Source organism: Suillus subaureus, assembly GCF_016647635.1.
Source record: "Suillus subaureus strain MN1 chromosome Unknown BJ212scaffold_31, whole genome shotgun sequence".
Taxonomy (NCBI): domain Eukaryota; kingdom Fungi; phylum Basidiomycota; class Agaricomycetes; order Boletales; family Suillaceae; genus Suillus; species Suillus subaureus.
In genome coordinates, this window is record NW_024538587.1 from 509122 (window position 1) to 535987 (window position 26866).

The 26866-nt window shown below is 47.7% G+C and overlaps 9 protein-coding genes across 9 annotated transcripts; 3 read left to right on the plus strand and 6 right to left on the minus strand.

The window, feature by feature from the left end:
• Position 1: 1 nt before the first annotated feature.
• On the minus strand, positions 2-694 carry BJ212DRAFT_1448614 (clathrin coat assembly protein ap17; the record flags this gene model as incomplete). Its single annotated transcript, XM_041338565.1, has 6 exons — positions 2-103; positions 156-208; positions 264-384; positions 438-509; positions 559-618; positions 671-694. The coding sequence occupies 6 exons, from the start codon at positions 692-694 to the stop codon at positions 2-4; spliced, it is 432 nt and encodes a 143-aa protein (XP_041189747.1).
• Positions 695-758: 64 nt separating this feature from the next.
• BJ212DRAFT_1377237 (uncharacterized protein) lies at positions 759-2796 on the minus strand. The gene is made up of 6 exons (XM_041336503.1): positions 2566-2796; positions 2390-2508; positions 2126-2326; positions 1419-2075; positions 1018-1360; positions 759-963 (listed from the first exon to the last, which is right to left on the minus strand). The coding sequence occupies exons 1-6, from the start codon at positions 2632-2634 to the stop codon at positions 928-930; spliced, it is 1425 nt and encodes a 474-aa protein (XP_041189748.1). The 5' UTR covers positions 2635-2796; the 3' UTR covers positions 759-927.
• A 503-nt stretch (positions 2797-3299) lies between these two features.
• On the plus strand, positions 3300-3773 carry BJ212DRAFT_1278690 (uncharacterized protein; the record flags this gene model as incomplete). The annotated part of the gene is made up of 3 exons (XM_041331446.1): positions 3300-3338; positions 3410-3587; positions 3640-3773. Coding segments are annotated over 3 exons (351 nt in total), but the record flags the coding sequence as incomplete, so codon positions are not given.
• Positions 3774-5501: 1728 nt separating this feature from the next.
• On the minus strand, positions 5502-7708 carry BJ212DRAFT_1484092 (glutamine synthetase guanido kinase; the record flags this gene model as incomplete). Its single annotated transcript, XM_041340733.1, has 15 exons — positions 5502-5527; positions 5579-5738; positions 5791-6081; positions 6131-6141; positions 6199-6362; positions 6415-6431; positions 6485-6639; positions 6690-6788; positions 6841-6900; positions 6956-6971; positions 7028-7292; positions 7345-7406; positions 7459-7487; positions 7544-7552; positions 7618-7708. 15 exons carry the CDS (start codon positions 7706-7708, stop codon positions 5502-5504), a joined length of 1455 nt encoding a protein of 484 aa, XP_041189750.1.
• A 172-nt stretch (positions 7709-7880) lies between these two features.
• Positions 7881-9297, plus strand: BJ212DRAFT_1448617 (WD40-repeat-containing domain protein; the record flags this gene model as incomplete). Its single annotated transcript, XM_041338566.1, has 7 exons — positions 7881-7980; positions 8044-8186; positions 8249-8350; positions 8403-8516; positions 8567-8687; positions 8747-9000; positions 9046-9297. 7 exons carry the CDS (start codon positions 7881-7883, stop codon positions 9295-9297), a joined length of 1086 nt encoding a protein of 361 aa, XP_041189751.1.
• Positions 9298-12268: 2971 nt separating this feature from the next.
• On the minus strand, positions 12269-12851 carry BJ212DRAFT_1377261 (uncharacterized protein). Its single transcript, XM_041336504.1, has 2 exons — positions 12464-12851; positions 12269-12403 (listed from the first exon to the last, which is right to left on the minus strand). Exon 1 carries the CDS (start codon positions 12808-12810, stop codon positions 12490-12492), a length of 321 nt encoding a protein of 106 aa, XP_041189752.1. The 5' UTR covers positions 12811-12851; the 3' UTR covers positions 12269-12403; positions 12464-12489.
• A 7747-nt stretch (positions 12852-20598) lies between these two features.
• On the minus strand, positions 20599-21958 carry BJ212DRAFT_1377272 (isoprenoid synthase domain-containing protein). Its single transcript, XM_041336505.1, has 4 exons — positions 21824-21958; positions 21279-21767; positions 21071-21222; positions 20599-21016 (listed from the first exon to the last, which is right to left on the minus strand). The coding sequence occupies exons 1-4, from the start codon at positions 21866-21868 to the stop codon at positions 20743-20745; spliced, it is 960 nt and encodes a 319-aa protein (XP_041189753.1). The 5' UTR covers positions 21869-21958; the 3' UTR covers positions 20599-20742.
• A 1724-nt stretch (positions 21959-23682) lies between these two features.
• On the minus strand, positions 23683-25313 carry BJ212DRAFT_1377275 (uncharacterized protein). Its single transcript, XM_041336506.1, has 7 exons — positions 25186-25313; positions 25087-25134; positions 24999-25034; positions 24882-24951; positions 24475-24830; positions 24405-24416; positions 23683-24355 (listed from the first exon to the last, which is right to left on the minus strand). Exons 1-7 carry the CDS (start codon positions 25187-25189, stop codon positions 23973-23975), a joined length of 909 nt encoding a protein of 302 aa, XP_041189754.1. The 5' UTR covers positions 25190-25313; the 3' UTR covers positions 23683-23972.
• BJ212DRAFT_1377280 (nucleophile aminohydrolase) lies at positions 25314-26851 on the plus strand. Its single transcript, XM_041336507.1, has 6 exons — positions 25314-25579; positions 25634-25715; positions 25768-25897; positions 25950-26056; positions 26148-26267; positions 26314-26851. Exons 1-6 carry the CDS (start codon positions 25398-25400, stop codon positions 26458-26460), a joined length of 768 nt encoding a protein of 255 aa, XP_041189755.1. The 5' UTR covers positions 25314-25397; the 3' UTR covers positions 26461-26851.
• Positions 26852-26866: the final 15 nt, after the last annotated feature.

Genomic DNA, 26866 nt, shown 5'->3' on the forward strand with positions numbered 1-26866 from the left:
ATCATTCAAGCTTCTCAAGTTCCTCCAACCTCGATAATACCACATCCTTGCTGGTCTCTTCAATCTCTCCCGCCAAAAATATCTCGTCTAAAATGGCGTACACCTGTAATTCATCAGTCAGGGGCAATGCGTACGAAGGATAAACACAACAGCACCTTATAGAAATTGAATACAAGATCCAGCTCACACACATTGTCGAAGAATGAGTCTGAATCAATGTCAGCGAGCAAGCTCAGCCCATGGGATGCGAATGAGTCATTCACCAAGGATCTCGACAAACAGGTGGATAGCCTCTAGGTATGCCAGCTCATTGTCATTAGCGTCTACACATACGCAAAAGAAGAGACCGGCATAACGCCTGTATACGATCTTGTAATTCTTGAACTACTCCACGTCATAAGAATTAGAAGATGCGTGATATATCATTCTGTCCTCACCTCGACAAAGTTCGACTGGTGTTTCTGGTCGCGCGGAGCAACTAGTCTGTGCACTTCACCTCGGAGCCTGACCTTAGTACATAGTTAACGGCATGGAAATTCTTAACGGTGTCCATCGTACCTTCTCGTCGTCGTCGTACGGGACATACCACTTCGACAATCGTGTCTTCCCTTGACGGTTCTGAGCGCATATCATTTGAGAAATGGTCTTTCATGCTGAAGAGTGCACCTGCCTGCACGAGGATGAACCTAATCATGGTGGCTCATTTGCCTTGGATGAATTCTCGATCTCACACCTTTGTTTACTTCAGAGGCCTTTGCCAAACAACGACGCAAAAGGCGTGCACGTGGCTTTAACTTGACCACGATCTTTCAATTTGCAGTCCATTCCCAAAATCAAGTAACTAGAAACACATGTATGTCTGAAAGTATAACAAAGGAACCCGAGATGTATGTCGGAGAGATATAAAAGTATTTGACACCCCTCAACTTAATGCTGAGACATCTGCGCCAAATAATCTGAAAGCTAAATTGTATAGTAAGCACTAGCCACGCGCAAGGAGAATATTAAGATAGTCACCTTCAGTGCACCAGTTCGAATGTTCTCCCCGACGTTCTGGACGTCAGGGTTCGCCATGACCCTTGCCACGATATCTCTCGCTGCAACTTCGAGATTCGAAAGATTGCCATCGCCCAACATCCCACCATCTGAACTAGCACGCTCGAACTCTTCTTCTTCGTCCCGACCAAAGTATTGGTTAGAGGAGATCGACGTGGCACCTTGGAAGTTCTGTAGACGAGACTGGGACTCGGAGACAAAATTAGGGTCGTAGTCCTTTCGGCCAAAGTACATATCAGACGAGATAGCTTTTTGGTTGCCAAACTTGTCTCGCGCGGTGGTTGGTGCGTCATCGATTGCAGGACTGCGCAATTAGAAGATAGATCAATTCCACTGAATGTCCAGTTGAGATCAGGATATACCTTGATCTCGCAGTGGATGAAGGTGAAGCGGTGGGAACTCCCCCAAAACCAAGCTTACGGAAGCCCATGCCTAACCTCTCAAGGTCTTGGCTGTTGCCCTTCTGCAAGTCAACTTTGCCTTGCACCGTGCTCGTTTGCACAGCATCAGCAGACTTTACCCTCGCTTGTGATGCAGTCACTTTTTCTGCCTCTTTCTGTGCGCGCTCTTCCTCCTCCTCACGTTGTCTGTCATAGCCAAGCTTCTTGATACGTTCAGCTTCCTCTGTAGCTTTGCGTTCTGCTTCTGCAAAATCTATGGGCGTGGCTGCTTTTCTCGCGCCAAGGCCACCAAGTTTGGATTTCTTCTGAAAGGTAGAGGTAGCTGAAGAACCGATCGCAGAAGTAGATGACGTCAAACGCGTTGCACCGAGTCTAGCGGCACCGTTTGTAGAGGTACTAGAGTTCGATCGCATGGAACTGGACGTGGTCGGTCGAGAAGCAACTGAGCCCGTCGACGCCGGCCGCCCAATGATAGGAGGAGATGTGAGAGTCGAGGAAGATGTTGTTTTCGGAGCGGCGGGCTTTTCCCATGAAGAGAAGAAATCTTCCTCTCCTTGCGCAGCTTCAGCACTCACAGGGGAGGTATCGACACCATCAACCACGATACGTGTTGGGAATCTGAAAGAAACAATGAGATTAAATTCCTGTCAAGCGTCTCGACAATTCACTTTGCAACGTCTTCTTTCACTCGTCTTGCAAGTTCTTCCTTGTATAGCTCAGCAGCACGACTTGAATACTTCTTCTTGGTGTCGGAATCGCTGAGAAGTGTCGTGGCGCCATGTCGCGTAAAAAAATCGGTCGCCGATGCGTTGCCACCTACTTTCATGGTACGAAGCTGGTTTAGCTGCCAGCTGTCGAGATTCGTTGATCTGCCATACCGCCCCCGGTGATAAGAACCCGCGAGGATTTCAGTTTATAGAACAACCACACACCGTACAAAACTTATGTGTACGCCCATATTCCGATGAACACTAGAGCAGTCTAGGCAGATATACACTCCAAAAGTCACACTGGACCAGGTCGGATTCCGAGCATGACAATCAAAGCACATCTACAACCCCGGAGGTCAACAATTGTAACTATAACGAGTGGGCTGAAATAAACTGACCTTGTTGCCTTTCTGCAATCTCAACACTTGAAAGATCTGCTCTGATTCTGCCTTTGAAGGGTCCGTCATTGCTGCTACAAGCAAACTGATCAGTGAGCTTAATTGTCCGTCGTGGAGAAGTTGAGTGCTTGTGAAGACGTATTAGGCGTTCTGGGGTCCTCAGAATCTAATGTGGTGACTGAGGTCCGCTTGACCTATGTGACAGAATTCAGAAAACCCTTTGGCCTGAACTTGAACAACTGAGGCTTGCCCTGTCTCCTCTAGCACGTGTATCTTGCTTTCTTCTTGCATATCCTGGCGCTGAGTACTGAGTGACCGTGAAACTGCGAATTCATTAGGTTTCCATCCTACTAACTTACTAGGTTCAACCTATGCTGCGACTACGCAATCCAATATTAATCATGCGGTGTCATCCGTGCTCCCGTTTCTTAAGTTGATATCGTTACCAATGACGCTGCCATATGCTCTCCCACGTGGAGCTACTTGTGGGCTCTCAAGTACTGGCAGTGAGCAATTGTACGGCCAGAAGTGAAACTTGACTCTCGGCTACCAAACATCATCATCTTACCTGTAATATAGTTCTCCTTGTTGCTCCTGATCAAGAGGAGCTCAATGTCGACAACGAGGTTGTCGAGCACAATGCTCCTCAAAACGATGCTTGAGGGTGTGCCTCTTTTGACGTCACCACTCATAAAATGTTCATTTCAGGCTACTGAGACCCTGTTCAACCTAAGATCCCTTTGCCTGATGCTTCATTCAGGGTGTTGAAGAAGGTTAGCAATTTGTCGATCCACTTCTTGTTGATATAGCTAGAACCAAATTTTAACGTTTTTTCGGTGCACAGGTCAGGGAATTTTGCAAATACTACAAGAACGATGCGTGTCCCACTGCCAGGAACCGGCGTGATACCCCCAGGCTAACTAGCATCAGTGAATGGAACCAAAACTCTATCACTGCCGACCAAGATATGCTTTTCGAGATAATCTTGCCTGCAAATTATCTTCAGATCACGTTACTCTTCTGTTTCGCAAAGTTGATGCTGGAACAACGCCGCTCCCGCTTTTAAGTTTCCAGACGATTTCAGATGTCAAACAGTTGTCAACAGGACTAAGAGAAGCACCCCTGAAAAACTGTGTAATTTCTTGGCTTCTCAACGAATCGACTGCGGAGATATGCCCCGTTGGTGGTACACTATAATCAACTTATGATATCCTTGCAGTTGCGACCAGGTCCTAACTGAGATACACTAATCCTGCTTCATCAGTTTGCTCACAAGGTAAGCTTGGCTACAGGTGTTACATGAATAGTCCAAGTCCAAACGTAGCACCCGTCTCTCAGAACACGCAGCAGAAACTCAAGCGCGGAAATTCCGAATTTGACTAAGTCACCTTGCGATACCCTCTCTGACTCCCAGGTCCAGCACGTTCAGATCCGACTAAAACGTTATGCACATGAAGAGTCACCAGTCTCTTCGCATTATTCAAACTCCACTCCATGAACGGCACCGAACAAGCATGGGGGCGTCAGGGCCATGTATTTGCCGGTCGACATGTCAGAGATGGAGGTGCATGCGCGGATCGCGAGGATGATGAACTGGAAACTGCGTTATGGTTGGGTGGAGGGGGGTTGTAAGTAGGGATGCGCAGCAGGGTTTGAGGGACGTACTCTTACAGCATGCCGTTTCACGCGTACTTAGCGTGCGTAAAATCGATAGCTCAGTCTTGGGGATAGGAGGTGCGGGTATACTCACCGGGCGGAGCGGGGATGTGAGCACATTCACCACCGAGAAAACTTTCGGGGAAATAATGATCATCGATGAGTGTAGTGAGTGATAATAAAATGACAAGGAGAATGCGAGAGCACATACATAGTGCGTTGTAGTAGCGGTAAAGAAAACGCCGACGGATGCTACAATGACAGCCTGACTGATACATCTACCAAGAACTTGGGATGCAGTGAGAAAGAACTCAAAATAAAGGCGGTCACCATGGTGGCGAGCACAAATGTGTTGTTGTTCCGGAGTGCATGTCCTGATAATAAAAAATCCTAGATGAATCGGACGAGGGACGCGCATAATTTGGGAAGGAGTGTTACATTCAGAGCAAATGACCGTAACTAGATCGAAACCTGTGAGAGGGAATAGCAGCGCTCGGCAACGACGTGCATGCAGGGACTATGCATGTATACGAGCAAATATCGTTGATCATTTGCAAGGCATTTCTGGCAATACCATGCAGTGAACGTCATTCAGTCATGATCAGTAAGTCCACCTCGATATTCCATACATCTGGATTATCATGCGGGGACGAAGTTCACTGAAGTACATGTCGATTTATCAATGATGTGTGCTGAAGTTGATAGATGTCCAACGAAGAGGAGAAAAGGTGTAAGGATATAACAGGCATTTCTATCGAAATCGTGTCGTAAGTGTTATTGTTCGATCAGTAGGTCCACCATGCGTTCACGTACATCGGAGTTTTAGGATTTCACGCGCGAGGCATATATATTTGCCTCTCATCTAAGTGAGCTAGAAGCCGAGCAAGATGAGGGCGCAATGAGTGCGCCATTCCAGGCTGAAAGTATGGTCTTCATGAGGCCATTGGAAGCAGATTCTGAAAACAATATAACGTGAATCCAGTTCGAGGCATGCTATACTGCATTTGGAGACAATTGTGGGTGTCTGTCATACAAGGGTCTTGATGGCGGTGTTCGAACGTTTCACCTGCCTGAAAGTGGATGGACGACGTCTCCGCTAGGCGCTTACTTGATCCGGACGGTGACAAACAAAGTGATGAATGATGATGGGAAACGTATCTGGAGAGATTATTAACACATCTCAGATGCGGCATGCCAGGTCAAATATCTGCGATGCATGCCACAATCAAGGAACTCGGTGGTTGGAATACATATGCGCTCCGTAGAGGTCTTATAATTTCTTATGCAAGTTCAAGGTATCTTTCAACTGCAAGGCTTGATTAACGCATGGGGTGAAAGATAGTTCGTCATTGCCTACCTTCCCAGTTCGTCACTGCCGCATTCCAAAGCCTCACCTCATGCTCTCTCGTTGCTCCGAAGTGGTCCACAAAGTCATCTCCAAACACTTCGCGCGCAATGCTGTCAGGCCTCATCATAGCGTTGGTCGCATCCGCCAACGAACCAGGAAGCAAAATAACCTATTCGCAAATAGTTAGCGTTACGATACTGCAAGATCATCTGCTAGTTCACCTCCTTCCTGGCTGGGTAGCTTTGGTAAGCGGAGATGGGTGGCGTCGTGAGCTTGAGTTGTTTAGCAATGCCCCGCATACCCAGTCGAAAGATGGCACTCAAAGCAAAGTAGGGATTCATGTCGGCACCAGGTACACGAACTTCAAGTCTTGTTGCGGATGGCGGAACAGACGGTGGCGAGATGATGCGGACGGAAGCCGCACGAGAATCGTACCCGTATGTGACTGCATTAGGAGCCCAAAAGGCTTCACCGCCAACGAGACGTTTGTAGCCATTGATCGTTGGGACAAGCTACTAAGTTTTTAGATAAAAATCACATTAGTGAGACTCGGGCGCTCACCATAGGCATTACTACATCATGAGTCTGGGATTAATATACATCTTAACCGAACGTGAAATCAGTCCTACCATCAGGAAGACCGTCCAATACACCGGCCAAAAAGTACTCCCCAATTTGACTTAGATATCTTGTGTCCTCGAACGCTGCATTAGCTCGTCCGCGATCACGATCCACATCTGAAAGCGAGAACGCATTGTGGCCTTCTCCGTCTTTAAGTGATACGTGTACATGTCTGAGCTGATGTCAGAAGGGATTTAGACACAAAATGAGAAATCAATGCAAACCCGCTGCAGCCTGGTAGCTGAAGCAACGTTTCCATGAGATTTTAAGAGATTCTACTAAAATTCGACTCACGTTTCCCCATGGTTTCGCCATAAAACTGGGGAGGACCCCATGCTTCAGCCCTACACTCTTCGCCAAGAACTTGTACAGGATAGCATTGTCCGCTATTCTCATAGCTGATGTATAAGCGAGCGCGGTCTCAAGGACACCCGGACCCGTTTCGGTGTCTGCGCAGGAGTCAGCCTTCATCAATGTTACAGTGGATAGATCGTCATACGATGTCCTTCGATATCTATACCAAACTTCAGACTCTCATCGAACAGCGCATGAAAATATTCTTGGTTCAGTTGAGTGCGCAGTAAGCTATATCCATGCACTGTGGTGATCTCTAATCAACAAATATGCAAAAAAACTGCTACTTTGCTTACTTCCTGGGGTTAATGGCTGCAGCTGAGTGAAGCACTTTTGAGCTGCGGACTCAGGGGTCTCTGGATAAATCCATTTGAATCACATCTTGTAGACAAGAAATTTTACCGGACGCACCTTTGAAATTAAAGTACTAGAAAGCCTCATGAGTCCATTCAGAGCAACACATAACTGGCTGAGATTGCTCACCTCAAACTCCACACCAGAAATGCATTCCATACCATGGGCAGCCGCATTGTCGACAGCTTTGCGCAGAACGCCTCTGGGATCCGCACAAATGGGCGCTGAAGTCTTCGGATCAAAGAATGAGACAAGGAAAAAAGGTACGTTATTTTCCCAAGGTATGCGACGAAATGTCGATAAGTCTATCGAGGCTATTAGGTCTCGGTAACCGTTCTCCTTATTTGATATGGCCAGTTCCCGAGTGTAGACTGAATCGTGCATGTCCCAGCCACTGCAACGTAACTTGTATCATGACAGCGAATCGGGGTGGCAATGAGACGTACAAAATCACGCTACAAAATCCAAACCCTTCTGAGGCAGCGGCACCTAGAAACTTATCTTTGGACTGTGGGTGACAAATCAAACATTGACGAGGATGGATTTAGTAAGAAGCATACCATGAACTTTCCTCTAAGGACGCCATCCACTTGAGATGGAAGTCAGCATTCGACTTATTCAAGGGTCAGCAGGCAGGGGATGCACCATCTATGCCTGTAGGGTAATAAATAAGTACCGTTGTGAACATCAAGTTATCACATTTTGCAATCATAACCGACCTGCAACTTTAACCTTGACATCATCGCAAAGTAGTTGCTTCAGGTCATCAATTGACTTTGGAGCTCCTGGAGTGACACTCGTAGCGGCCATATCTCAAGTGGTTGAGGTGATTGATGATTCCGGGATCCTATTAATGCTCTAAAGTTGCTGGTCGAATCAGGTCGATTCTAAGTTGCCGGTAGCATGGGCGGTGCCGGAAGTAGATCTCTAAGAGGAAGATTTTTCACTCAATACGGACGGCTAAGGCTTGGAGCTCGCGCTCATGGAGGAGACACCATACACTTGCCGACAAACACTGAAAACGCCCGCACCGATTTCATGTCTGGCCAAAGGATCATCGGATCATTTCTTTGCAGGTTCAGGTGCGGGCATCCATCACATCCCATGCTGATGGATCATGTGGACTTACTCTGTACATACTACAGATGACGGATCTGTTCGCGTATATAATCAAGAGACTTTGAGGGTCGTGAAGGCTATCAGAGGTTTGGGAGAAGTATCGTCCGTTGTATGCATGTCGCACAATGCAGGTGGCCTCGGGGACATATGGGTCGCGTCCAATTGTCATGTACGTCTCGGCAAGTTGAGATCCTGCATGTGTCTGACAAACCGTGTTTTCAACTTATACAGGCTCTACGGTTTACTATGGACACGGAGAAGATGATCCTTGCGAAGGCTGACGCGACCTTGATGTTGGAACTTGGTGCCGACGACGACGACATGGTGAACGAGGTAGAGGGCGTAGCATCATTCTTCATATTTTTGACTAATCATGACCAGCCAGCTCTCGCTCAACCAAAAAAACAGTCAACTGGCATTTTGTCTGGACTCTGGCACAGTCGGTGTCGTTGATCTCTCTACGAAACAAATATCACGCCTGAAAACAAGTCACGACAATGTTTGTATCTTTTCGTGTTTCAGGTGCATGCCTCGCTCATAGTGATACAGATATGTGGAACTGTGAAGTTCATTCCCGATCGTCCCAGTGAACTTGTTAGCGGTGGATACGACTCTAGGCTGTTGCATCACGATTTTCATCAAAGGACTGTATTGTCGCGATTCGATATAGGTAGATTGACTTTCGGTGGATTTGGCCGTCACTCATTTTTTTAATGTTTCCCATGTCAGGGACGTCTCCTCTGCCCGAGTCTTCAGGTGTTTCAATGTCTCCGCCATTCATATTGTCGTCTGCCATGTCACCATCTGGGATCTTGGCTACGGGAACCGCTGACGGACGGGTATGGATTGGCACCGGCGGAGAGAAAATGTCAGGAGTGTCATCTGGGACGTCTATGAAAAAGAAACGGCGGAAGTGGGAAGGATTGAAGCAAGATGAAGGCTTCACGGCGGATGTCGGACATGGCCCTATCACTGCTCTGTATGTGTATTACTGCTGCACTGCGACGTGCGAACTGAGACGCCAATAGGGACATTCATCGGGCCTCGCACACTTTTCACAGTCCACATTGATGGGAAAAGTGACCCTTCATGAAATTGGTGGCCCAACTGCGGATGGGAAGTTGGATATATTTCCAAAGTGGACGAAGGCAACAATTAATGTGAACAAGGTTAATGCGATCGTTGCCACAGGGGGCTTGATTATCATCGGTGGGCTGAGTGAGAAGGGAGGAGGCATGATAGAGGTTTGGGAGAAGGGATTAAAATCGGGTGATGTATGAATGCCTTACTGAGTTGCTGTAGGCTCACTATCGTTGTCTGTGTGTTACTATGTAGGCGCCACTGCAGCGCTGTCAGACTCCACTTTCCACGAGCTAACGGTCAATTCCCGCACGTGATTGTCACATCACTACGACGTGGCTGTAGCGCTACTCAACCACTGCACACGACGCGATGACGAAGGATCCTTCAATCAATGGGCCTATTGTCTCGCGTTGCCAACCTGTGCTTCAACCCTTTAATGCAGCGAGTCAATGTGTAAAGAAGTAATAACGATCCACCACCTCTTGATCAGCACGACACAAAGCACTTGTCGAGGGGGAAAGGAGTGTCGTCAATTTGTCGCGAATGACTATCTCCATAATCCTTCGCATTTTGGAGATCGCTGCCAAGGAATATTCAGTAGTTTACTATTTCTGGAGAAGGCTTATCTCTACAAGCTTGATGCATCTAAGTTGTCCCTCCAATACTGTATGCTGAGAACGGCATCGGTTCGGCTGTTGATCCAACCGAGTGTGATACCAAGTGTTGTGGCCTCGTTATCGTAGTCTTTTCATTCCTAACGTCTGTATGTCCCATTGGTCTGGGCCTTCAGGGGGAATTAAACTTCTTTTATTATATCTCGCTTGTTGATCTCCCGAGTCTGGGCCTTCTAAGTTCGCCGGAGACTCGTGCCACGCTCTTTCGTCCCTGGGGCTGAATAGTGATTTCCCCTCTAATCCAGTGCTCCTCGCGGTGGCCGTGTGGTTTGAAACGCAGAGTCGTTTTATACATACGAAGTAGTGATGTGTTCAAGAATCTGAGCGTTGAGCGTTAAATTGTATTCTGTTGAGGCGAAGTACTCATGCTTGTTTCTGACGGTGCAGTAACCTGCATTAATAAGTGCAATAAATCTGTGTAGGAGTGCCATCTGTGGAGCTGGACCTGCATAGTCATCAGAAACCACACCGTGGCCGGGTATACGGATTGCCCGTGATGGTGCGAGGATTGCTAGGAGATTGGTATCCAGCTCTCAGCAAACGAGGTGTGAGTCGCACGTCCTCACTTGTGCATACAGACAAAGACTTCCAGGAATCGGATCTCCCAATCTCTCCAAAAATAGTCTACATAAGCTCATACACGTTGTGCTCACATGAGTAGAGTCCTGGATGTCAGGTCCAGTGCGCACAATGAGATGTTGCCTTGGCGTGGGTGCCATTCGGAGCGTGCGGTTCAATAACAATCGTGTGGTCTGTTTATTGACGATAATTTGGCTGCTCATGGGGAGGTTCTGTACGACACAGGTAATTCGTAAGTATGAACCTTGCTGCCCTTGGCTGCAGGGTTGCTGCACCGGACGAGGAACATACGCCCGAAGTAATTAAGGATCAAGAATATCCAATGAGCACATTATGATTGTCTCGCAGAATGGGCTCAACGTCAGATTCGGAAGTAAAAAAACATCGCATTGAAGGATATCCCAAAGCCGGAATACCGCAGGGCTGTGCGCTGTGACAATTAATGCACACGAACACTGACATACGGGAAAATCCAATCAGCAGACAGCAGGCAAGAAGAAAAATCAAACAACGGGCCTGAATACAAGCAGCAGTCGCTAATTCAAGCACCGGATCCTGCCTTGAAATTGCAGTTTACCCATGATTGACTCCGAAAAGGCCCATCAATGATAGCAGAGTTAGAACAGTTGATCGCATACACGTCTGCACATCACAGCGAAAAGCGTATACACCTATAGCGCCGATATCATAGGAGACAAAAAGAAGCCCCGCATCTATCGAATGTCCTATTGCAGGAAGCTGAAGTTCACATGTCATCGGGCGGAGGACTGTCGCATTGTTTGAAGAAGCATGTGGTGTTGCGTTCCTACGTACCTAGAATGTGCCAAGCAAGGTACTTGTAGGAATAAGAGCTTTATGCATGTAGTTAACGTCCAATGAAACAATATAAAACGCGCAGCGCACGCACCTCTTCAGCTACATCCAAACCCACTCTACCAAGTTCACTCAACAGTGCTCAACACTACCAACCACTAGTAAAATGGCACAACTCATTCCTATTACCACGCCCACTCGGGTGTTCGAAGATCGCACACAGACGGTCTACGCAGCTGTAGATCTTCCCAATAGTCAACTGATGGTGACCTCCTCTGAAGACAGGATGGTTCGTCTGTGGGACTTGAAGACAGGTAAAGTATTGAAGCAAATGGAGGGGCACACCGGTGACGTGATGGGATTGGCGGTATCACGAGACGGGGAAATGATAGCGACTGGTGACGAGAACGGAGAGCTCATCGCCTGGCAGGCAAAAACTGGGGAACCTCTCACCAAAGTCATTAAAGTCCATGGCAGTGCAGTCCGCTCGCTGGACTTTTCACCCGACGACGAGTCCGTCGTTACCGCATCGTCGGCACAAAACGACCAAACGGTAAAGATTTGGAACACCAAAACATGGGCACAAGACGGATATTATGGCTGCGGTAGCATCGTCCGCTGCGTTCGGTATGCGCGGTCTGGCGTCCATATACTTGCGGTGGCAACAGACCAAGATATCCAAATTTATATCAGCGGCAAACTCCAAACGAAATTTAAGGGTCACAGTCACGGTACATTGTCACTCGCCTGGTCCCCTGATAGCACGCGCCTTCTTTCAGGTGGAGATGACTATGATTCCAGCATAAGGGAGTGGGACACATCGAGCTGGACGCAAGTCGGTAATCCGTGGGAGGGTCATGAGTACAAAATCAATTCCATTGCCGTTCATTCTTCTGGCACGCACGCGGTTTCTGCCTCTAGCGACAACTCTGTTCGTCTTTGGCAGCTCTCTGATAAACAAACTATCGCCATCTTCCAGCACGCTTCTTCTGTCGTTTGCGCAGCTTTCTCCGCGGATGGCACGCAGATCCTTAGTGGAGGTTATGATAAGAGAGTCGCAGTGTGGACGGCACCCAAGGGTACTTTGCCAGTATCAGATGCTTCCAAGGAAATGGTGTCAATGGTAATTTCTTGCTGATGTAACCCTCCACTATCTCATCTTGTGTTTTTTCATCAAAAGGTTCCAGGTTCTGATTCCAAGGTTGAAGAGCGTACTTCAACGCAACTGGCGCTGAAGGTAATTTCCAATTAATTACACGTTCGCCGTCTCATCTAGTATTTTCATTTCTGTTCAAAGGCTATAGATTCAGGGATTGAAAGTTCCTATTCCCAGTCTCTGCAGGCAGTTTCAACGACTGGAAATGATTCCAAGTCTCTGCAGGTAGTTTTGACGACCGGAGGCTCCGATTCCAAGTCTCTGCAAGCAGTTTCGACGACTGGAAGCTCTGATTCCAAGTCTTTGCAGGCAGTTTTGACAACTGGAAACTCCGATTCTGAGTCTCTGCAGGCAATTTCGACGGCCGCAAGCTCAGACTCCAAGTCTCTGCGGGCAGTTTCGACGGCCGCAAGCTCCGATTCCAGGTCTTTGCAGGCAGTTTTGACGACTGGGAACTCTGATTCCAAGTCTCTGCAAGCAATTTCCATGACTGGAAGCTCAGACTTCAAGTCTCCGCAGGCGGTTTCGACGACTGCACGCTCCGATTCCAGGTCTTTGCAGGCAGTTTCGACGACTGGGAACTCTGATTCCAAGTCTCTGCAAGCAATTTCCATGACTGGAAGCTCAGACTCCAAGTCTCTGCAGGCAGTTTCGACGACCGCAAGCTCCGATTCCAGGTCCTTGCAGGCAGTTTTGACGACTGGGAACTCTGATTCCAAGTCTCTGCAAGCAATTTCCATGACTGGAAGCTCAGACTCCAAGTCTCTGCAGGTAGTTTCAACGACTGCGGGCTCTGATTCTAGGTCCTTGCAAGCAACTTTGACGACTGGAAACTCAGGCTCTGAGTCTCTGCAGGCAGCTTTGACGACTACAAGCTCTGCTTCCAAGTTCCAGCAATCATCTTCGACTGTCCAGTCTGTATCGAATGAGCAGTCCATTTCCAAGGCTGAACAACATGTTACTAAGTCGAAACAGTTTATCACCAAGTCGGAACAGGCTGTTTCAAAGGTATGATTTCATCCTTTTCTCGCATGGCGCTATTTGAGCTTTTTTTCACGCAGACACTTGTCATCACCACGGCTGAGCTCCTCGCTATCACTAAGACCACCCGTACTGCATCCCTCTCAGGGGACTTGTCTACTGCTGAAAGGGTCCTCACTCAAGAAATAACTGCCGACGCCAGGAACTTCGCCTCCTATGCCAACCGCTCTTTCGTTATGGCACGCAAACTCGACTGGGACAATGCACTTCAGGATGCAACCAAGGTGACAACGCCTCACCACACCCTAGTTAAATTTTTGCTAACTCCGATGGCCATATAGTCCCTTACCATACGGTCATCGTTGGCTGGCTATATCGCCAAAGGTATCGCTCTCTGTGGAAAGCAGCTTGTTGAGGACGCGAGGACAACCTTTGACCTGGCATTCACGTTCACGCAAGGAAACATGGATGCTACTGTGTTCCTTTACTTAATCAAGGCAGGTTGATTTTTTCGTCTTGCATACTCTATGCTTCATTATGTGTTTCAGGCTATTGCGCTCTTCAATGCTAACAGGCACAAAGAGGCAGTGCTGCGTGTGGATCAGCTCTCTGCCGATCCTTCTGCCGATCCCCTCGCTTGTGGTGTCGTGCTAGTGAGTCTCATGTTCTCGAATACACTTATGTTCGTCCGCTGACTGATGGGCTTGTGCTTCGTGCATCAGGCGAGTTTGCAAATCCAACTAGGAACCATTGCCTTCAATGGCGCGCATCATAGTGAGGCCATCGAGCACTTCACTGCCGCTGTCAAGGCTAGCACTTTCTTGGCTCAATCTGCCGCTCCTGCTGCCTGCGAGGCTTTCACTGTAGTACGTTTAATGTGACGTCACCGGAAAGCTCACCCGTACTCAACTGCGCTTGTTTTGTAGCTCTTTGGATGGGACATCGGGGCGTTATGGCAAACCTCCAACAAGAAATTGATTCTTGCGCTCCTTGGGGCTGGCATGCTTGGAGAAGCGTTCGAATCGTACCGTTTCGCGATGGACGCAGGTGATGAAGCTACGAAGACCAACTTACGTTCCTGGATCGAGAGTGAGTCTGCCCAATAATGTCATCCATGTTGCGGTGCTCAACCCTTTTTACTCAGCTGTCTCGTTGTGATGAATGACGCAGTATGCCTTCACCATGGACTGTTGTTACATATGTATATATTGAAACACAAGTTTCTTCTATGGACCTACTTTCGCGATTGTTGTATCATGTATCCCTGTTACTTTTATCGATTCGCTAGCTTATGACAGAATGCAGACCAATGATTCTACAATGCTTCCCTCCACGCCACCAACGGTCCGATTATTCATTATGAATCCTACAGCAACCTGTTTATTCGATGCGTACCCTTCTTCGATTTCTTCACATTCAATCTCTGGACGCTTCAATCGAGAGTCACTATCTGCATCAATTCAAAGTAATCGTTGACTGAACAATTCTTCCAGACTTGCTGGTTGTTCAAAAGTCTATCGCACAAGAAAGTTTCAATCTGGGAATAAGTGTATGTCCACTTGTCTGGTCTTCTCTACCCGATGTTGCTCTCCGGAATACACGATGTACCACCATCTTCTGGACTTCTTGCCGGGTAGTTATTTGCGCCAGCGAATTGCAGACAGGTACTCTCGCGATTCAGCAACGTCGCCACCGGTCTAACTCAACTTCGGTTATTTCGAAGGCTGTTGGTAGAAGACATTTTGCTCCCGGACTCTGAAACGTCGCCTTAAAGACCGGTCGTCTGAGTTTCGTAGTACAGTACAACGAATATCTACATGAGCGGAGGAGAGAATGCCCTTTAAATTCCATATGCTGCGGCATTAATGACCATCGGTGCTTGGGAGAGGTGCACAACAAATCAAAAGTACGAGACGGGCCAACAACGTGAGCAGTCGTGACCGTATGGTTGGTACACCTGGTGTGGTAGCCTGAGTGCTACTATTTAGAGCAGGTTGTGTTGTGGACGTTGAAGTGGCAGTAGGCTGAGATTGAGATTGAGATGACGACCCCTGGCCATGCAATCGGCTGCTCTGCGGTTGTGTTTCTTTCGGCCGCGGAGCGACAACCAAAGACTACGACGGAATTATGGAGTCAAGGTAAACAGAAACACACGAAGAAAGAAATACCTTTCTGTCTTGTACTGCAGCGACTTCAACAATGCAAGGACCGCGACGAGAGAAGATCCCTCGCCTTTGTATTTGTTGGAGTTCAGTTGCTTCATTGGTGTGGGAGTGAGGAGCGATGGAAGAGCGCCGGAATGCGGGCGAGGAGCGCGCGTGGACTTCCTATAGAGGGTGCGAGAATGCGATGGGAGGAAGGGTGATGAACACTGCGCGACGTGGAGGACTGATTGCAAGAGGTGAGAATAAGAACTGATTAAAAAAACGCGGACGATGCACGTGAATGTCACCTGGCATGTCATCGAAAAACCTTGGGGGTATTCGACGGATAGGACTAGGTGGACGCCGCGTAGGCGTAGCATTGCTCTAGAGTGATGATCTTATATAAAATGATTGAAAACATGAAAAAAATGTCACATACGTTTATTGGCGACTTTGCAGCTGCCACCTGCAAGTAGGAGATAGATTAGTGTGGATTTGACTGAAGAGCCATGAGACTTACACGAGGAATAGGTAGGAGAAGGTCTTTAAGGCCAGCATTTTTGAGGATAGCCTGAATATCCCATGCGTACACACTGTGGTCAGTGGCAGTGACTAGCACTTTTCCATCGGCAGAAAAGGCTGCACATAGCACACTAGACCCAACGTTGTGCTGATCATAAAGGGGTGGTCCAATTGGGAGGTTTGTATCGAGATTCCACAAACAGGCTGCTCCACTTGTACTGACAAGGAGGCGGTCGTTCTGAGACAAGGAAATGGCATAGGCAATCTTTTGAGACCGCATACCGGAGATGCCTGGAGTGACAATCTGGTTCCAAGTGGCTGTGTCGAATATGCTAATCGGGCCAGCTGATGTACAGATGAGTTTCTTTCCATCTGACGTCCAGGCCAACTTGGGGAAGGAACCCCATGGCCAATATTGGATTATTTTGAGGAGTTTTCCTGTCTTTGCATCCCATATTCTTACTCCGTCCTGCACTCCACTCGTCGTCGTGCTGTCTCCCCCGGTCGCAAATTTTGTTGAGTCGGGTGAGTATATCACTACTGACACATAACGGTGCCCAGTCGTGATTGGGCCCAGGACTATTCTGCTGCTCTTGACATCCCATACTCTTGCTGTCCCGTCAGAGTATCCGCACGCGACTCGCTTACCATCTCCACTCCAGCACACTGACTGCACCCAATTAGGGTGCCCCATCCAATCAGTGTGCCCTAAGTTCCATCTGACAATAACCTTTCCCGTCCTGACATCCCACAACCTCACCGTCCTACCACTTCCGCTTGCCACAGTGCTGCCATTGGGAGACAATGTCATTGTACACATGCTTGGTTTATCCACCCCATCTCGCCAGTCTTTGCCGATCTGTTTCCCGCTCTTCAGGTCCCATAGTCGGAGTGAGCCGTCATTCGAACATGTGATGATGCGTCGTTCTTCATCAGCCAGGTGCACAACACCTCTCACGTTGCCAGGATGACCTCGTATCACCTGGAATGGTATGACCTCTGGCATCTTTCTGGTTAGGAATGGCTTCGTTGGTGCTTGGGGACCCAAGGTCAAGCGTTGTCTATTTCGTGGGTGCATAACACTATTCATTTGGCCAGTATGGCCTTGCATCCTCTGGTATGGTATGCCAGTATGATTGCTGCAGTTTCTGAGAAAGTGGGTGTTGGGTTTAGAGTGGCGCAAGCTGGCCATTCATTCATTTAACTCATATACTACGGTGCCTATTCCGCGTGTCATCCCCATATTCGCTTCACAACTCAAATGCTGTGTAGACGAAGCGCTCAGATCTGCCACCGGCATTATGTGTGTCTTCCCATATGTAAGAGACTTTCCCTCATTACCTTCGATGCTGTTTCAAGGCAATTACTTTAGACACAGGATTTCCGAAAGACCGCCGCATGTAATTATACAGAGAATAGCACCTCGGGGCATGTTCCACGATGAAAGTGGGGAAACTTGACGCTGTGATGGGCTGTGTGACAACGTCCGTGTACGTTTGGTACGACCTAGACTAAAATTAATCGATTGTGCACTGTGGAGCTTCAAGCTTCGCTCACCCCGATGGATCGTGATGAGCATCTGTGAATGCGGTATCCAGGTGATGAGATCTCTGCAAGGAAAGACAATAAACACCGGTTCGGGCACAAGGCGGTAAGTGGGGTGTATTCAAGGGTCTTTTGTTTGTCCAGATGAATGTTACACCAGTACGAATCAGATCTGGGGTCCACATGTTGTTGGAAAACTGTATGGTCATCAGATAGCCTCTGATTTGTTGCGCCGCATGCAGGCGGAGGGCAGTATCCGCCAATAGCAGCCATAGATCAGATACTAGACCTATAATGGTCATCAGACACGTAACTTGAAGCGACTATTATCACTGAGTACTGAGTCTGCTTAGCAGGGAACTCGGAATGGGACAGCATTAACGTTCCAGTCGGCTAGATCTCGTACTGGCTGAAACACATCATACGGTGTGATATGCAATCATCCGAGCGAATGCTAAGCTACTAGAGTCGATCTTCAGAATGGCGATCTGTTGCTGAGTGGCTGTGTCAAAATCCTAATTGGGCCTATTGACGCGGAGATGAGTTTCTTTCCATCTGACATCCAGGCCAAGTTGAAAACATTGCAAACTGTCTAAGTCTGGTGTGCCCGTAAAACATGGATCCCCCCGTCACAAATTTGGTTGAGTCGGGCGACAGTATATCACCGCCCACTGGCATATCCACTCGTGCCCAGCCTTGATTGGACCCAGGACTGTTTCCCCGTTCTTGACATCCTATACTCTTGCTGTCCCATCTCAGGATCCGCTCACGACTCAGTAGTGCACTCACTGTCGTTTGCTCTCTAGCACGCCGACCTCACCACACCCCCGGTAGTTTACCCTTTCCATTTGACAATGACTTTTCCCGCCTTGATGTTGCACAACCTCACCGTCTCATCACTGCTTCCGGTTGCCACAGTGCCATAATACTATTATGCACACCGCTGCTTCATCTACCCCATCTTGCCAGTCATCGCCGACCTGTGCGTCATCGTCCACCGGCAGGTCCTATAGTTGGAGTGAGCCGTCATACGAACACGAGATGATGCGTCGTCCGCCAGGCAGGTGCACAGTCGTTCATACACATTTGGTATTACCTCGCATACTCTGCCAGGGCATGACCTCTTGCGGGAAATCACCACTCTTGAGGGTCTGTTCTGCGCCTTTTCCTTTGTCTCGAGACAATCACCTGCTTGCCAATGCATCATCAGGCAATCGTATTGTACAGAGGCGGCAGATTATACCAAACTCTGGAATGATCTGCGTGAATCGATCTCCCTTGTGAAAGGGGGCAACGCACAGCCTGGATAAGGCACTTTTGGACATATCGTTGGCGGTTATGATGCAGGGTACTATTGGTAAGTCATACGATTATGTTCTGATGGGCCATGGGTTGAAACTGACACCTTTGGTGAACGTGATAACCAGGTACACGTACTCTCTCGTGTTCGCCGCGGACATGTATGTAACAGTTTTCAAGAAGGATCCATTGAATCCTGCTTTGGGTGAGCTTTACAGGGTCGAGATTCTACTGGTGGGAGGTAGTCAGGATGAAACGGACTCGCTTGAGGTGCATCACATCTTCGCAATCTCATCTGAGGATTTTTTTTTTTTTTTTGCTTCAGATTTAGTCCTTTGGGGTCGTAGACCCTATGTTGGACATTGTCTCGTCATTAGCTATCTTTCATCTTTGAGGGGTTTGGATGCTTTTCATTTATGGTGCGGACATGTACTCATCTCATCTGAGGATAGTAGTTCATGTGATGGGACCCTTGTTTTTGGGAGGTTTGGGTAGCTGAAGTATTTCGGAACAGTAACAGGCAGTGTTGCCAGAATGAAATATTTCTTCCAGACGGCAATTGCCGGCAGTAGGTCGAGGGTGGTTGGCAGAAGTTGGCAGAACTACGCTAACCTAGTATTTGTTCGTACCAAGGGCCATCCTGTCCGAAAAATTGTGTCCGACCACCTTGTTCCTGGGGAGAAAAAAAACAACTCGAACCGATATGTTTCAAATGTGACCGTCCCTTGATGGATGTCGAGTGGTAGTCACTACTGCTCAACATCCATCAAGGGCCGTGACGACAACTACCTCAAACTAATTGATCAAAAAACATGCACAAAGCCCCTGATCACACCTGTGCAGAAGTCCATGACTACCCCGCTACAGAGAAAGACAATCAAGACCTTCTATCCCCGCCTATCACGGAACCGGAACCTTCTTCCACTTCTTCTGAGTTGACCAGTCATTCTTACTGATGAGGGTCAAACTGGCGTGGAATCACAAAACTGAAAGAAACATTTTGGGTACGCAGACCTCCTTGACATACCTGAGCAAACCAATCGAGCTGCTTCGGTAAGTAACTATGTTTTTTTTTCGATTGCCAAGAATTGATTCTTTGATGAAATATGAGCGCGAGATACAGGGAGCTGACTAACTGCGAGACAATTCGATAGGACAGGCTCATAAGTCATCGCTGATCTGCACGTATAGTTGGAGTGGGCCGTCATACGAATATGTGATGATGCGTTGTCCGCCAGGCAGGTACATAACCCTTTGTACATGTTTGGTATGATATGACCTCTGGAGGGAGATTGCCACTCTCGAAGGTCTGCGGAGGTCTGATCCGTGTCTTTTTTTTGAATCCTTGTTTAGTGTCCGGCAGGGGAAACACTATGCTAAACAATACGTCCTTTTTCTTGTCTCAAGACAATCGCCTGCTTACTAGTACATCTTCAGACAATATTTTGCTGCTCTATCCGTAATATTATTGTGCATATATGGATCCCATTGTAGCATGTACTTTTCGCACAAAGTCGTCCACTTTCAATAAGCCAATCAAAAGCCTGATTAAAAGCTCTGGAATACATGAACAGGGGTAGCGAAGAAGACAATGGCATCTCTGAGAAGTGAAGTGCATAAGCATGAATATGACACGGGGAGTATGCGTTGCCATGCGGGCAGGCGATACAGAACAGACATAACCTGAGGGACACAGTATGACATGAAATGTCCTCGGGAGTGGTTATCCCGCAAAGCGACCAAGTAACCAAGTTTCGAGTACAGAAAAGTGCCAAAATAAATATTCTCATATTCAGGAATGTACATTAAAACAAGGAGTCAATCAAGTAGCGCAAGAGGTAGCAGGGTTATGGGTGATACAAACACGAGTGAGCTGGTGATCAACACATGGGCATGGATAGTAAGTATCATAAGAACTTGTAGCATCCATCAATGAGATGACTCGGAGGTGATCTCCTCCAGCTTGTATCGTCTCAAGGCAGCGTGGAACTTGATGGCAAACCCATAGAAAAATCTGACGTAGGCGTTGCAAGTCTCAGCATGCAGCCTCAGACACTTGAGGATATTATGATGCGCTTGCACAGTTTTCTCGATGGTTTCCTGCAGAGCGTCCTGTTTGGTCAGACCACGAGATACTGCCACACGTGACACGTAGTTCATGGTGTCGCCTTCAATTTCCTCTTTGTAGTATGATAGTATGTCGCTAAAGAACAGTAGTTCAGTGAGAGGTCTAATAGGACATAATCGGTGTACTTACTTTGTGTGATTGATGATAATGGCTAGATCCGGCATGCATTGAACATATTCCTGGAGCGGGAGCGTGGAAGGGAAAATAAAGAGTGAATATGCAGCTGGCATGCCTGACAGCATCCCCAGATAATCGGGGTATGATGGAGTCTCTGTCAAAATCTGCGAAGACAAAGGGTCAACAATCCGAGCTGGCTTTGTTCAGAGGAATACCATGCCTGCATGTCCTTGGTTTCGTTATCAAGCAAAATAGAAGATATGAAATCGAATGTGGACGTGACAATCAAATTTGACACAGGTGAGGAATAATAGCAAACAACGTCCCGTAAGAGTGCATCAAGCACATTTAGGACTGGATCGCCTTGTGACTGCTTGTTCACAAAGCGCTCGTAAAAACTATACATGTTCACCAAGTCATCTCCTTTATCCATCATATCATCGATGCAGATGAGGAGGATAGTGAACAAGCAGATCCACATCCTTGTTGCACGGTCTGGAAGGTGGGCGTAAATATGGGACACGGCCACACCGATGTCCATGTACGGGCGGAGGGAATATTTTCCGTCCATCGGAAAGCCACGGTTGATGGCCTCCTGGTAGCATTCAGAGTATAACACTTTGTCAATAGCGATATTCGCGATGTTCGCATGTGGCAAGCCACAGCGTCGGAGGAAATCAGTAGTGGCCTGGCGGATGCTCACTAGGACCTAATAGATTTGAGAGATTAAGGACCAGACATGGAAGCGGGGGAGGGAAAACGTACCTGGCCATTGTTAAAAATGGGTGTGATTAGGCTGTTACTTTGCATTGCGAGAATATTTGGCGACAGAATGGTTGAAATACACCTGGTACTTATACTCTTATGACCGGTTAAGTTGGCCCCTGTCCGACGTAGTAGTTCAGCCCTGAGAACAGGTGATTGACGATTAACGATTTTCATTGGTCGACCACGCTGCAGTTCGGATGTAACTCAAGCACTAACATATAATAAAACCTCATCAGTTCATTGAGCAAACGACATGTACAGGGATGCAATTCTTTATGCAAATTACACAACGAGTTCACACTCGTGACGTTGAGGCTGTACCGCGATAGTGACCTAGTGATGAAATTCCGGTCCGGTTATTACCTTGCTTGTCAACTTGGGACGCTCCAAAAGCGAGGTTTCGCGATAGTCTCGCGACGTTAAGGTAAGTCTCTCAATGATTCACCAGAGTCACTCATGGGTTGCGCACCTTCAGAGACCAATTTCGCTGCTTGCAGTGCATGACTCGCATTGATACAAAAGTCCCGCCAAGGTAAGCGCAATCCCCTTCTCCTGGGAGCTCGAGAAAGGTTTTTGTTAAATGCAAACATCCCCGTGTTTCCGTCTTTGACAATCCGCCTGTGGGAATTATTTTCGACATGTGCTGTACAGTTCTTCGCTTAATTCCGGTATATGAAACAGACATAATCTGACATGTCTGAACTCGCATCTCTTATAATTATAAGGGTTGTCTCGCCTGTTGCCGGTTTTTGGTATCCTGTTATCAGTCAGATTCCTTCGAACAACTTCAAACTCTGAGCCAACATGAACAAAGTTCGGACACCCTCACGGCATTTGCAATGAAAAGACCCCCAGACTCTACTCGATATGTTCGCATCAGCTTAATGTTGCGGCCATCACCGAGCTCTCACTGGCAGGGGTGTCGAAGATGCGGCTCACTTGGTCGTACAGTCATTGTTTATCTTTGATCTCGTCTCTTTGTGCGTAGGAGTTGATGTCAAGCGGATGACTTTCGGTCGTGCTCGCTTTGAGCCTGAGACATTCTCATCCCTGTCTCCGGCTACATCTCCACCTCTACTGCATCGGCATCTTGCGTAGCACTATGATAACAAGACAATCCACGACCCCCCATGGTTTAATTACACCAACGATTGTCACCATGACAGCTTACAACATTTGTCGGCCTCTGCCATGACACTTGTGCAGTGCTCACAGTTTCGCTTGCAAGAGGTCGGAAGTTTGCACAAAGTCTGATGTGGCACTTCCCCGGCTCCCACGTTAGTGGGAAGAGGGTTTTGTCGGATCCAAACGTTAACGTGCAGGCACTTATACGCTGATGTGTGGGAGCCCTTTGGGGGAAAAAATGAATGCGTGATAGTCCATACTACATAGTCAGGTTGTCTGTGTCGTCTCAAACTTGTGTTACGTCTTTTCGGTCTCTCTCAGTATCCTTTTATTATTATTGACGAACTTCATATTTAGGATGTCTGTGTTTCTCTCAAAACACCCCATGGCCAATACGTCTCCTCAAGTCCTCGATACTACAGATTGCCCGCCCCACAATATCCTTCACGATATGCAAATATATCACCTATTCTATAACGTTTTGTACTACCCGCAATATCAACTGTGTCGATGTCGATTGAATGCGGAAGGCCAGAAATTCATTGTCGGAGAGCGCGTCGTCTAAATTAGTCACTGACTCACCGCCGTACGCAGTAAGGACCACTCCGAGGGCACCGATCCATCCTTGGGGTTGGGGTTAGAGCAATTTTTGTGGTGCGGACGTTGAGTTCGGCACTGATGTCGTGCTACGGTATCAGACGTACCAAGGAACGCAGACTAGCTGAAAGTATTGTCTTTGGACGTTTGAACTTTGAAGTCATTTTGAAGTTTGCATCAAGGTTGGTTTGTACATGTTAGGTTAGCCTTCTCATACTATCTCGATGTTATGCATGTATGTCTAGGCAATATATAGCGACAGGAACCGTGACATTGCAGTTCTATCAAGTACTTGATCAACTTGAAGTACCTGCAGTTGTCTGGATGAATACGTTAAAACGTGGAGGTAACTTAAGAACCAGATCTGCAGATGCTCATCCAGCAACTGCTCTAAAGCAACGAATCTATATGCCCAAGCTGATGCTCATACCCTGCAATTATCCAGATTGAAGACCATGAGATCCTCTGCGCCGATCTTCACCAGTTCGTCCATGGTATTCGCAATGTTCTTCTTCTCAACCATACTACTGATCGCAACCCAACCTTCCTCTTCGAGAGGACTGATGGTGGGCGCTCTTCTTCCAGGTGTAATAGCTGTTGCCTGAGATATCGATTGTCTACGAATATTATATTCGCAAACAACATATTTTCCAGCAGCCACGACTCCAGCTATTCGGTTTGCAATAAGATCGATCAAAGGTGCATGATGGGCGCGATGGGGAACGTTTGATTTTATGAGTACGGCCTCTGTTTGGAGTATTGTCCCGATGGCGTGCAGACCGGCTGCTCGCATCGTATCTCCAGACTCTGATATATCGTTAGATCATTCTACGCGTGACCTGGGACGATAACATACCGACAAGATCAACTATTCAAGATCAAGATGTGAGCATCATTGCAATCTGTCATTCCAACGCGCGACTCACCTATACCATCCGCGAGTCCAAGAGCACAAGCTGCTTCTACACTCCCTCCTACATACTGGATCTTGGTTTTGTTATCACCAGTGAGGTTCAATCGCTCATCAATCTTGGCAAAATACGCCCCTGCGATGATATCAAAACTTGTAACCACGCGTTTTCCGGCAAGATCCTCGATTGCATTGAAGGGCCCATTTTCAAGAGTTTGCACTTGTAAAGCGCATTTTCCGAATCCCAGCCGATGAATTTCCGTGACCTGATCTTGCATCTTAGCTTCAAGGATAACATCGTGGCCCGTTATGCCAAGGTCAACGTCTCCATTTCCGACGAATGATGGTATGTCTGATGCTGGAAGGAACACGCTGCGGCGAGGTCAGATTTGATTAGATGTAGGATCGGAGCCGGAGTTTTACAGAGCTATGGGGTGATTCATCACTAGGCAGACGTCAAGCCTATTGGCTCTCCGGAATTGGATGTCGGCGCCTGTAGATTGCTTTGCATATCGCTCGGAGATTTATGGATGGACGCACCGGAGAGTAACTCGACACATTTCTCGTGCAGCCGTCCTAGGGTGGGTTAGCACTAACGATCTATGATTAAGACTCGGATGAATTGGACCTTTTTTTGGAATTGCGAACAGCAGCCGGCCATCGAGCAGGTCTTTGTCTGATTTTTTGGTCAGCTAGAGGGATGTTTGGCACGCAGTAGGTTACTTACTCATGTTGAGCTGTACCAAGTTGCAAGATCTGCGGTAATCACGTTTCGAGTCGAGTTTATCAAAAGCCTTACTTGCAGTTGATTACCAAAAGCAGCGGCTAGTATTGTGGGAAAATATAACTACCCGCTTGAATTACGCGGCCTGGGAGTCGGACTGAACTGTGTCTCTATTAACTCTCTTGACCACTAGCTCAAGCTTGCCCACTTTCCAAATGATTATGCCTGACATGGACTCACTCGCCCGTCCTCAGGAGAGACGATTTAACCCTTACACGGACAATGGCGGTACAATCCTTGCTATTGCTGGTGCAGATTTCAGTGTTATTGCTGGTGACACACGACAGAGCGAAGGATATTCGATCCAAACGCGATATGCACCCAAGGTATTTAGATTGTACGCGTATCGTTGCTTATCATTTTATCTCCTTCTCTAACTTTGTCTTTCAAGAACCGATCGCGCGGTGCTAGCTGTGAACGGGTTCGCAGCAGATGGCAATATGTTTGTGAAGAAAGTGAAACAACGTCTGGAGGTTCGTCATTCCTTGGTATGACTCTGCTGTATATACTTATGGGGCTACGTAGTGGTACCGTCACGCGCATGCGAAAGATATGCCTCTACGGGCAATAGCAAGATTAATTCAAACGATGCTTTATGGACGTCGCTTCTTTCCCTACTATGTATACAACATTTTGGGTGGCATTGAGGAGGATGGTCTGTTCATCCTCATGCTCCACGTTCTTGGCTTATTTATGGAGCTTCTCAGGCACTGGTGCCGTGTATTCGTTCGACCCCGTTGGCTCGTATGAACGAGAGGCATGTCGTGCTGCAGGCGCTGCTCAGTCATTAGTCCAGCCATTCCTGGACAACCAGGTGAGTTTAGAGTGTTCAGTATTCTTCCCAGTTGCAAATGCTATCCTTCCCGATGTCGCCCATGCATTTTGTCTGACGTTGGAACTCCTAGATCTACTTCAAGAACCAAGAAGCTGCACAAGGGACCTCACATCCGGTGCATCTACCGCTGGAAACCGTCTTGTCGATAGTTATCGACTCCTTCACGAGCGCAACTGAGCGCCACATTGAAGTGAGCCCCATATTTTGGTCGTGTGATTTCATCTAACATTGTGCAGGTCGGTGATGGCCTTGAAATCTTCATCGCACTCGCCAAAGGACGGACTCTGCAGGGTATGGAAAGCATTCGGGGTCTGCAAGAGTTAACCGCGATGGAAGATGGCGAACGCTTGTTTGTTATGAGGAGGGACTTGAAGAAAGATTAAATCGCTTGTATTCTGGACGACTTTCCCCTTTCCTTTGCTGAATACATCTTGTCATTGTCGCAGCCTGGTTAGGTTATGCATTGTTTGACCATGTATAGAATACAACGGGAACACTAAAGCGGCCATAAATACTATGCGGTGATACCGTTAACTAGCTAGTACGCAATTAGGACGTGTAAGATCTTAGATTTTTGCATGACGACGACCGCCTGATCTGCTGTCGGGCACCACAAGGCAGTACATAATTAGGTGGGACGACGTCGCGCACTGCACATGACAATCAGGATTATTGTCGGCGTCCAAGGTCAGTGTTGAAACCTATTGATTCCGTGTTGGACTCTGTGAGACGGAAATGAAGACTACAGTGAACCAAACATGTGGAGTTCAGTGCCAGCGACGCATTCTA